General features: G+C 32.9%; 1 protein-coding gene across 1 annotated transcript; it reads left to right on the forward strand.

Annotated features, from left to right (window-relative positions):
* Positions 1 to 184: 184 nt before the first annotated feature.
* On the forward strand, positions 185 to 10,128 carry LOC112687228 (protein obstructor-E-like). The gene is made up of 5 exons (XM_025559817.1): positions 185 to 506; positions 3,640 to 3,936; positions 8,659 to 8,859; positions 9,402 to 9,597; positions 9,855 to 10,128. The coding sequence occupies exons 1-5, from the start codon at positions 245 to 247 to the stop codon at positions 10,012 to 10,014; spliced, it is 1,116 nt and encodes a 371-aa protein (XP_025415602.1). The 5' UTR covers positions 185 to 244; the 3' UTR covers positions 10,015 to 10,128.
* Positions 10,129 to 12,626: the final 2,498 nt, after the last annotated feature.

A 12,626-nucleotide genomic window follows, 5' to 3' on the forward strand; every position in this document is an offset into this window, starting at 1 on the left:
CCACTCTTCCGTTGTTAACAACTCTCGGTGTTATCGAATGAAAAAAAAAACAATTACAATAGAGTAAGAGGGGAAAAAAAATGTTCAAGAAAATCCTATCGAACGTTAAAACATAATATATTGTAATAACATAATACGTTATATTATTATTATTATTATTGAAACTAATATCAACAGCACCGCCACATAATATGAACAGTGTTATGAATAAAATTATATTAGAATCCATCGAATGTAAAAAATCATGTTTTTATCGCCTAAAGCCGTCATTAATGGCTGGTGTGGTTTTACTACGCGGGAGAGAACTGAGAAGTGGTTTTCTCGGAACGAAGGTGAATACATAACGCTGGTTACTTTATTATTATTACTATTATTATTATTTTATTTCGTGTGTGTGTGTGGTGTTCGTTCGTACCTGCATCGCTCACAATCATTCGCGACTGAAAGGTCTACAAACCGCACGTACAACATGGACGTAAGACTCGTCGCCATTATTTTTTGCCACAGTAAGTAGCATAATGAATCAATTAAGTCGTATATTCGCTTGTTAAATTTATCTAAACATATATATGTATACCTAATGTATAATATAGTAAATAATGCGCTCTAATCGTACACGGTAAAGAGAGAAAACAATAATATAAAATACAATGAAAAGAAAGTGCAATATAATATAGAATTTCTCGCCGCTATCGTACATATTTTAAAATAACTCTGTGTTTCTAGTTTTGTTTCGTACATTTTATACCGTGCAAATCATCTCATATTACAGCCATGCCGTTTTAACACCGCGTTTATCGATTATTATAACTATCATAGTTGTTTTTACGTTTTTATACTTAAACTATTATTTAATTTTTATAATTGTATACGTTCGTTGTGTTGTTTCTTATAAAATATCGACATTGCACCTAAATGTTTAACATTAACAATATTAACGTAAAACAGTTCGAGGACTATGATCGAATTTGTATCATTATTTTCCATTTCATAGCTTTTAAAACATTATATATCAGGGGCGTATTTAGACTTACTTCTAGGGGGGAGAACGACTCAATTTTTTTCTTTAATTCAGGCTCAAAATTTACAAGTAAAATTTTTGGTTATATTTATATCAGGTGAATCCTTAATATTTGTGTTTTTTTTTTTTAATCTAATGTCGGATCCACTTGGAATGGTCTTTTGTGTAGTTATTTTTTAACACATATCTGTGTTTTGAAAGTTTCTCTTGTGTTTTATCTAATTTTTCACTAAGTATGGACTGGGTCTTCAATCAAAATAATATATATTATTTATCGTTATGGAACGAATATAAACGTTATATAAACGTTATAAGCAATTGAGCGTTTAACGCTATAAATAATTTAAACGTTATTCAATTTAAGCGTTTAAACGTTATACAAATTTAAACGTTTTAAAAATTTTCCGTTTACCGTTATTGACAGTTAAAACATTATGAAAAATTTAGCGTTTTGCATTATTTAAATTAGTGTAAAATTCGAAACGTTTTCAAATCTAGTAATATTATAAAATAAATCATAATTTTTGTTTCTTAATAAAATACCCATTACTTATATAAAAATGTTCATAGTTCAAAAATTCTCGAGGGGGGGGATTGCCCCTATCGCTCTCCCTTCAAATACGCCACTGGTATATATATATATGTATACATATTTGTAAAAAGGTGTTCAACATACAAACATTTATCCCATAGAAAGTGTAGTAATTATTGTTTAACATTATTCTATAGTTTTGATGTTTTCTTGGAAAATTTATAAATTCGGGTTTATTGTTGTATGAAGTGACATGCCAACAGAATATACATTAAAGTGGGTGTACGTATAGTTCATAAGACTGTTCTTGTTTCAGAATAACCGTTTAGTCGATAGAGCATTATTATAATTAGAATTATGTGGTTACATATCTCAATTAAAAATTAAAAATAATAATATTAATCAAAAATCGTTTCTCGAGAACACACGGAATGAGCGAAAAATTCTCTCTTTCCCTTGAAATAACTATAACTTTGTTATATATATATATATATATGTATATAAATAAACAGTATTCACTCGAACCCAGCAGACACGCAAATTCGTGACTGGTACCCAGTAATGCTTTATATCACTTGACCTTGATATACCCCTCTAAATAGTCAATAATAAAAGAAACCTTCGAAATAAATCAACTTTTTCCAATTTTACTTTTTATTTTGTACGTATAAAAACATGTTTGTATGTACTAGAAAAAATCCGGAACAATAAGTACTCTGGGGGTTCGTCAGCGTGTTTAAACGATTTATACATTTTTTTCTTTTCGCGGTCGTCCACCACACACAATAAAGGGTGTGGTGTTGAAATACACATCGCATTCCGTTCATTATTGTAACGACGTCTGCGTGTGCGAGTGTATGCGTATGCGCATACATACGTATAAGTGTCTGTTTCAATGATATAATAATAATGATAATAATAATAATAATAATAATAATAATAATAATAATAATAATAATATAGTCGACGCAAAAATAATAATATCGACACCGTGTCAATCGCCTTCAGGCCATTAAACTTTTTTCTTTTCCTACCGTGCAGCAATGTGTTATTGCTTTGGACCATATCCAAGTAACGTAGTCGCGATGTAATTTAGGAGAACACTGTGAATTCTTAGTGGTCTGAGCTGCCGGATAGCGCGGCGATTAAAAATATCTTTTACATTCGAAACACCGTACGCGTTAATACACGTATTTAGTATATTATTATTATTATACGTACATAATGCATCGTCGTATGTACACGAACACATGTATTATATAAAACTGTTGTAAAAATTAATCGTTCGGTGGTGAATCTTTGGCCGTATCCAAAAAATTACGGTTATGAAATCGTGACTATCCGGACGGTTTTCAAACCGCGCACGTACGCACCACATATTAATGTTATACCTGCACACGTAGTATCCGATGAGAACATCCTACACACAATGGAAAAGAAACAACAGCAGTTGGGAGTGTAGTTTTTTTTTGAACGGTCGGCGGTGTGCGACATCGCCTATATACGCGTATCATACAATGTATATGGAGTGTACGTGCACCGACAGTGTTCGCATGACAATGTCGGAAACATACTGTTACAATTATCGTAATATTTTGAAGAGGGCATGGGGGGGGAGGGCGAAAGAAAAACCGTTTTCCTTTTTGTTCGCAAAAAGCAGTCACCAGTGGTCACTCAAAAAGCGCGTTTTCCTTGTAATCTCGTCCCTTTTGTTCTCGATGTCCACCACGGACATGATTCGCGTTTTTTTCTACGAACGTCGTTGACCCGAATTCAAAATTTTGTGTACTAGTACGCTTTTTCCATGTGACAATGAACACACACACACACACACATATATATATATATAGGCGATACGAATATTATTTGATATTAATATATAAGTGTATGCAGGAGAATGGTAACAAAATACTCGCGAACGTTTGTACCTAATAAAAAATACATCTAAAAGCTAAAACACTGTACGATGGTCTACAATGTACATACACACACACACACACACACACACACACACACACAATACAGGCACGTGTTCACACGCGTCATCGTATTTGACAAGTGAAATGAACAAATATCGTTTCTGCAGTCGCTCTTCTGAGTGGCCAATCCAACAGGAAACGACCGGCCACGACGACGATCGCACCCCGGCGGCCAATCATCGAGGACGACAGCGAAGCGGCTGGCGAACAGCTAGAAAGCGAGTGCCCCGAACCGGACGGTTTCTTCGCAGACGCAACCCAATGCGACAAGTATTACGCATGCTCGAACAACAAGATCACCGAGAAACTGTGTCCGGATGGTATGGTGTTCAACGATTACAGTTCGGCGCAAGAGAAATGCGACCTGCCGCTGAACATTGACTGTTCGCAGCGACCCGCTCTACGTGAGTATAATGTTTTATATTGCTGTATGTTTATTAGTCGATTTATAGTTGTCCTGCGACAGCATCAGTGATAATGCGGAAACCGTTTGCAAAGCGATATCGCCAAAGAATCGTAATATTGAACCGTTATAGAAATCCCTGTTATTCGCAGTGGTTTCCGATTACCTAAGGTTTAAATTGAACCGGGGATTTATTTGTTTATAATATGCTTACGAAGAACGAATCATTTAAATCAGTAATGATTTTCGAATCTCATGAGATCTCAAGTGAAACGTATCCTTTTCGTTCATAATTTCGCCCGAGTGTTTCGTGACTGCGTGCTCGCCGTTTTCACTTCGAACACGACCGCGGACCCCTGATAACCGGCTGTTGGGAACCTCTGGTGAACCGGATCAAAACAATGGGTTATTTTTTACCGCGGTCCCTGGATGAAGTGTTACGTGTTGAAAACGGTTACCGCTGGTAAACGCGGTATCCCTTAAACGACTAGTAGATTGCTGCAATCAATCGTACAGTTGTACGTGAACGGTAACGGTATATTGCGTTCGGGGTGACGAGAACGATAGCGCAACTGTCACCGGCGCGAGCCGTTCGATTGATCACGCGCTACGTCATCGTGTCGATATTTTCTCGTATATTATTATCCCGTCGTACGCGCGCTTAAATATACATTATTATTATTATTATTATTATTATTATTATTACGTGCGATGCGAGCGGTTCAAGAGTTGTGCCAAAAAAAAAAAAAAAAAAACCGCCGAAGAAAAAAAATAAAAATAAAAATATAATAATAAATAAAAGACAAGCACCGACGCCGAGCCGATGGCGTGTGTGACGCGAACGGCGCGCGCGACCGCGTCTTATTTTAGGCGTACCTTTTCGAGCCCGTCGAGACTCCGCGTATAATTATAGCACGTTAAGCGTGCGCGCCCGCGCGACAGTGCGTCCGCGTCACGCCGTTTTCAATTTCGTCGCGCAAATATTACGCAATGATAAATATACACGAGCGGCGTGCCAGGTGCGTCTAGAAAGCTTGCGAACGTCTTCCGACCGCGTCTCGTCGGTACGGTTCGCGAACACCGTTCGTTCGTCAAAACAAAACTCTCTTCCACGTACACACGAATCGTGCACGCGCCCTACAATACTGCAACGCGTACACCACGAAGGTGAATTACGGTTGACCGGTGGCCACGGTAACACGTTTTTTGTATTACCGTTTTCGGACGCGTTCCAGTAATGTTATCCGCGCGTTTTCCAAGGGACGAAATCGCCCGCGTGCGCCGCCATTCCGCGAGAATCGACGATCTTAACGATTCGCCGCTTCGCATGATGTTGGAGCGGAAGCTGTGGTCGGGGGAAACACATTTGTTCACGCGTAATCCGACCATGTGGGGCACCGGCAACTCTGTTGGAACGCGCAGCGCGATTGAGTTAAACCGACGAAAAATTCGACTAGAAATCGGCTCTCCCGGGCAATAGTGTTTTTCGAATTTTTCGGAAATCTCGCCACTTACACCGCGTACAATTTTTAACTCGTCTCGAAGTTTCCCCCCGCTCGCGTACAGATGTAATGACTGTCGGATTACCACGTTTTTTCAACCAGAATTGCGTACACGAGCAACATAAACTCAGCGATTCCGTTTCGCAATGTGTGCGTTTGTTAAACGTGCATACGTATCGCATACGAGACGCGTCGTATACGCGAGACGCATATTATTGTTATCATTATCACTATTATTATTACGTTGCTCATTACGAACCGTTTCGATACTGTAATATAATATATTACATAGTGCCCGTATTACGACATCTGTGCTGCCACTGCGGCATCGGTTATTATACAACAATAATATGTAAATATAGTGTGCGGTTCCATTGTCTCCATGCGCACGATTTTTAAATGGGTATTCTTATAACGCATTACATATACAAATATATAACAATATATTATATTGCAGTGGAACCAAACCATGCGCTAGAGACATTGTAACATGTATTATTATTATATCCACGTGTGCCCGCAATATTCCGCCGACGAGAGAATATAATACTACATTATTACATACATATTATTTTTATCAAACACGATGAGCAACAATTTTATCCGTCCGATATTCAAGTTTCGGTGAATATTTCCAAGGATGAAATTTTCATGCACGGGCGTCCCGAATACATGTATTATACACACGTTTAGATATATTAATCGATCAACAAAATAATTCCAATTTATTATCATATCATTTTATTACCTATAACAATGATTATGATATGGCTGTGTAAAGGCAACTTTTGTGTACATTATTAGTCGTTCAACGTTTAATTAAGCGATTTATTAATTTTTTCGTATGGCATAGACAATTTATCAATATGTATAATTTATGAATAGTAATAAGCAGGTGACAAAACAGAGATAGCATTAGTAATAATATGTCAAGCGGTAAGATGTATTTAACGACAGTATAATAACATAAACAAGTTATAAATAAATATCCAAACTTTTCACCCATTTAATAGCTTCAGGGGTCGTATTAAAAATGTCCTCGAGCGTTCCTTCTAACTTTTTCTTAGGGCAATCTTGCGTGATACGTTCTATGTTTTGGTTGAGGCTCCTCTAAGAGACCTACCCACGAAAATATATGAGATAGATCCTCATAAACCTTTTAGATATTCTGAAATCAATGCTATTTTTGTGTAGTAGGCACGCCACCGCACGCCGCACGCGATAATAACAAATAAATAATATTAGGTATATTAATATTATTTTTGACCGCTGATAACTATATTGCTATAAATACATTAATAATATATATTAATAAGTTAAATACATTAACATTAATTTATGATACCGTTATTAAAAACAAAAAAATAATAATTTTAAAATAGTTTTAAAAGATCAATAATTCACAAGTGAGCAAAATGACCACAAAATTTTGACACCCCCAAAAAAACTGGCACCCGGAGCAGTTGTAGCCAGTGCTTCCCCCCACCCTAAATGCGGCCCTGACCGCAGTCATATCATAGGTTAGGAGTAATGCCTCGTATATGCATAAGGGTATCCCATTATTTCATGACCTGTGCGCAATCGGTTTATGGTTGCTCAGATCTCCTTGGTAGAATGAAGCCAACCTGTTTGCTCGGTAGATTCTTAATGAGAGAAGAGTTACTTAGCTCGGATTTTTCCATTCATCTTTCAAGCATTGTATTGCATCATATTTAACAGTGTTGAGTTCAATAGCGGTTTCCCACATAAGTTTGCGTGATTTGGTTTTTACAAAATGTAGAATGTTCATATTATTGCTGAGTTTTGACCACAATTTAAGCAACGATATCTGCAAACGATTCTGAGGAGAAAGGATGATGCCTAAGAACAGGTAACCAGTTGATGGGGGTGGTCTTTACTGTGTCTGATATAATGTGCATGCTTTAATTGAGTTTGGTATCCACCTTCTTGGCATCTATGCTATTTAACCAAACCAGAGAACAGACAATTCAGTTACAGAGTAGACTAAAGCGATAGTGGAAGTTCTCAGTTTTCAGAAGTTAATTCCCCAATCTGTACCTATCATTTTTTTAATTATATTGATAAGGGATTCGATCTTAGACTCAACGTTGGTTAATTAAAGGATATTGTCCTGTCTAGAGTGAAGTCCAAATATTTTGGGTGAAGTGCTTGCTTAGCCTGGTTTCTCGGTAAATAATTTCCAAGCTGTATTCTGGGGTAGTCTTTATTGTTTTAAGAACTTGTTTATATTTTGGAGATCTGAACTGAGCGTGTTTGCGAAGGTCTCAAGATATTCATCCTGGTTTGCGATACATATATCCTCCATGTATATGAATTGCTTGAAAACTGTCTTAGTAAGTCACTAATATATAGAGTAAACAGCAGTGGAGCCAAAGAAGAACCTTGAGGAAAAACTGTTAAGCGTTGTCTTCTTACTTTTTGTATCGTTATTGAGGTGGATGATGAATCGACGATTACTTATCATATTATTTAGAAGATTTATTAAGGTCTGACAAGGAATTAATTTAATCTAATGATTTAACATTTTCGAAATAATATTTTCTTAGCGTAGCAAGATATGATTGATGTTATATTTTTAACAAATTGCATGCACTCTAATAACATTTTAACAACACATACATTTGTTATTATCTACGAAATACTGTATCAATGTATATAAAACTATTTTAACAAGTTTAATAACGCTGTTGAAAAAAAAAATACAAATATTACAATAATAGAAATAAACGACTTTTGGCATACTACATATAATATGGTTTATAAAATACCAAGTATTGTCCAATGTGTTAATAAACATTTGTGAGATGATAAATAAAACCATGGCAGTTTTTATATTCGATAATAAATCGATCTTATGTTTACACATAAATTAGTTTGTAACTTTTTGAGTTCCAAACAAAGTGGTAGCTGTTAGAATACAGAACATTTGTGTATCTCCATAAATATTCTATCAATATTCTCGACGGTATACGACTAAACAAAACGTACCGACTGCAGAACTATCCAGAAATTTCTTTATCTTAAATAATTAATGTAGTGAATTTTCTAAAATCTTAAATATAAATTATTAAATTCGACAACAAAAGTAAATTACGATTGTAATATAAAAAAATAATAAAGCTAGTCAAATCTTTGAAGAAATCTGAGTTTTTAAATTAAACACATTTAATTAATTTTTAAATTTTTTTTTTCTTTTTCAGAGGAACCTAAACCATCTGAACACTGCCGAAGACAAAATGGTTATTTTGCTCATGAAAATCAAAAAATTTGCGACAAATTTTATTACTGCGTGGATGGTAAATTTAACGCGATCACGTGTCCGGCTGGTTTAGTGTACAATGAGAAAACTGGCATTTGCACGTGGCCAGATGAAGCCAAGAAAAAAGGATGTTCATCACAAGGTAAATAAATTAAACTATGCTTAATGTGTGCAATTACTTTTTCCCTCTTGAACTCTCAAAATTTAATTTCGGTCATTTGATTCGTTTTCACAACAAATTTGTCAGAAATTTACCACTCTTTTTACATCACTTTAATACGATTTCTGGCCATCAGTACGCTATAATAAACCACAGAAAAAACAACATGATCTACGTATAGATACGATATATGTTAATGTTTGTTAGATTGCCAAAATGAGCACGAGATTTTGGACCCGTATCAAAATACGCGGTAAACGTTCTAAACTCCCACCGCCAGCGATTTATTTTATTTTTGCAGCTCGAATTTTTCATAGTTATTTATATATTCGACCCTATAAAATCATTTTTTTAGAGTAAATCGGTAATTGAAAATAAAGTTCAAAAATAAAATAAAAATATGCTCAAAACCGATTAAAACCATGGTGCCTTAGTTTCGTTCTCTGCTGAATGATTTAAATATATATATTATGAAAATATCTATGTGTAAATTATGCTTAAATAAAATTATATCGATAATTTAGATGTATTCAATTTTCAATGCCCCAACGTAACTATGGAAATCGCATTGCAACATCCCAGGTACGCAAACCCTGAAGACTGTCAGTTTTTTTATGTATGTGTCAACGGTGACACGCCAAGGAGAAATGGCTGCAAAATGGGACAGGTGTTCAACGAAGCGTCAGGAAAATGCGATTGGCCGAGAAATGTTCCCGAGTGGTAAGAAAAAAATAATTCTATATTATTTATAGAATATAAGTTTAGAAAAATGATCTCCTTTTCGTTTGTCGTCGCAGAACATTATTTACTCATTATCATTGATAAACAGATTTGCGCATAAAAAAAATCACGCAATGACATGATATGCATTTTAATATTATATTTTATATATTTAAAGATATCCATTGCAATTGCAATTGCTTTATTCCTATAAAAAGTGATTATACATTTATGATGCACGTATTTATATTTTTCAGTGCCGACTGGTATAAAGGCGTATTGACTGATGAAGAGCTCTACAATCTCGAAAATCCAAAACCAAAAGATTCGGCCAAAGACAAAGAGGCGGCAGCAAATAGACGAAAGCCATCGAGACCTACAACCACGAGACGAACATTCGCACAAGACGAAGAATAAAAGAAACTAATTGTTGTACTGTAATTCGATATTTCCAATAATTGTATCAGGAAAACTGATCTCATTCGAACATTAGGTCGAAATTAAAAATAAATGATATATTTTCACTTAAAATGATTATTGTTTTTTTTCATTTTTATGTTTAAGTGTACTATTAAAATAATTTTTAAAAATGAATTATGTTTACATAAATGTTCTACAAAGATTTTATTTTAATTGTTTTACAAATTATATCTGTATTCAAATTTTAAATTATACAATCAGTTTATTTATTATTGCAATAAATGTCGATTGAGAAATAATAATAATTAATAATTTTAATAATATGGTTTATGTAACCTTGTGAATTTTGAGGTGCCAAGAACTAGTTAAATTACATTGTACATGTATTATAATTTATTTCGTTTTATAATAAAGAGTCTTCCAGTAAATCCATCCTAAAATTTCGTTTATATTTAGTTTCAGATTATAACATAGTGTATGATCAATTAATCATATTATTACCTTAAAACAGTTGAAAAAAACTACCCAAATGAATGTAGTTTCCTTTACATACATTGATTTAAAAGACTAAACCTAAATACAACTAGTAAATAAAAATATTATATTGTCAGCCATTAATAATTAACAAATTATACTGTTCACGTTACTCGATCATATCGATGATTGAGTCCAATATATGAGGACATTTTTTTGACGCAATTTATTCTGAACTCTTAACTATATAAGACTCTAACGCTTGTTCAGGAATCGCTCTCCAGTAAAGTAATCATTATGTATTCATAATGCTGGTGTTGAAGTATCTGTTAAAAAAAACTTAAGAACATCAATAAAAATTAAACCATTCTTTATTTTTGCAATTATTGTAGAATAATGAAAATTTATGAGAAATTATAAATGACGAAATGAAAACCTCACATTTAGTTACATTTATGCATTATGCATAAGGTTTATTATATATTATTATATATATTATATATAAAGTGCAAAAGTGAACTATTATAATGGGAATAGTTTTTTTTTATGAAATGACACATTTTAACTATTTAATCAATGAAAAAAGTTTATATTATACATTAAATTAAATTTTAATGATAGCATGGTTAGGTTAGGATAAATAAATCAAGTGTTAACCATAAAATGTAACCGATTAATGATAGACGTCACATGCATTTTAATATTATTATTAATAATTTAATTATATTAATAAATTAATAATAATAAATAATAATTTATTTAAATATATATTGCTAAAATCATAAACATCTAGTAGCCTAGTTAATAATAGTTAAATACGTCTATAAAATATGAGACGTGCATAGTACATACGGACTACTTATTTACGTCCAAAATATATAATAGTAAAAAACATAATAAATTAGAAATAATAAAACCTTTTTAAGGCTAATAAAATAAATGCTTATTATAGATTTTTTTTATTATAAAATATTGTAAAATAATGCTTTCAAGTACTCAATAATAGTAATTTTAATAAAATATTGATAACTATGATGGTGAAAATCACAACGGACATATAGTTTATAGTGCATCAAGAACATAAGATAAATAACCTGTTGTATGAACGTATTTTTAATAACATAAAATATTAAATTGATCAATACATTTTAAGAAGAAATACAAGATCATTATGTGAAAAAAAAATTTCGGTACGTACACTTTATTATATTACGATAACGGTATAAAAGTTTAAAGGGGTTTTTTTTTTTTTTTGTACGGTATCTTATTATTTTTTCCAAATATAGATTTAAAATGAAAATATTGTTAAAAATTTGAATCAGTAAATAATCCTATGAATATAAATCAAGTTCACAACATTTTAAAATCTATTCGAACTTAATATGAAGACGGATGTTATATTTAAATAATATATAAGCGTTTTATCCTTGAAAATGTCTTTAAAAAGTCCTTGAAATTTTTAATTTGACATAATCATTAAATTTATTCACAAATTTTAACCGTTAGATAATTTTTTTATATATACAATTAATCAATAAATTATATTAATACATTTCTCTTGTTTATAATACAATAATACTTAATGTACTTATACTTAACAAAATATATCTATTTACCAATGATATGCATTATCACCACTGAAAACTCTAAAAAGGCTTGCGTACTTTATTTTTATTACAGTTTTTCTATTTAAAAAGTATTACTGTAATATCGTGAGTATTTTTCAAGCAGAAGTAAAAGATTAGAACTTATTTTTTCAACACGGTAAAATGCGTGTCGATGATAAATTAGTGGGCCACTAAAGTTCTATAACCCGAGGAGTACAACTGCATTTAATGTATATTTGTTGTAATTCGTAAACTGGTACGATTACACATATTTTTACGTGGTACGTCTGTATTTTATGTGAGTATTATATACACGTATATATATTTATGAGTATATTAATATGTCGTATCGTAAACGATACCGAAGTATAGAGATTTGATACAGTGCCTGTGAGTTTATTGGCCGTATTGTTGAAAAACCTCAATATGAAATCGATTCATCGGACAATTTTTTTTTCACTTCAGATTTTCATGTAGTAAATGCGACTGCCGAATAAGTGGGAGAAACTATAGAATGGTTTCCTGTTC

The sequence above is a fragment of the Sipha flava genome, unplaced genomic scaffold (assembly GCF_003268045.1).
Source record: "Sipha flava isolate LNK unplaced genomic scaffold, YSA_version1 337_pilon_pilon, whole genome shotgun sequence".
Lineage (NCBI taxonomy): Eukaryota > Metazoa > Arthropoda > Insecta > Hemiptera > Aphididae > Sipha > Sipha flava.

Bases quoted from the DNA above. Each gene is read 5' to 3' on its own strand.
- LOC112687228 (XM_025559817.1), top strand. From the start codon at position 245: ATGTTTTTATCGCCTAAAGCCGTCATTAATGGCTGGTGTGGTTTTACT. The intron at 8,860-9,401 runs GTAAATAAATTA...TCGATAATTTAG, and splicing joins AAAAGGATGTTCATCACAAG to ATGTATTCAATTTTCAATGC. The intron at 9,598-9,854 runs GTAAGAAAAAAA...TATATTTTTCAG, and splicing joins CCGAGAAATGTTCCCGAGTG to TGCCGACTGGTATAAAGGCG.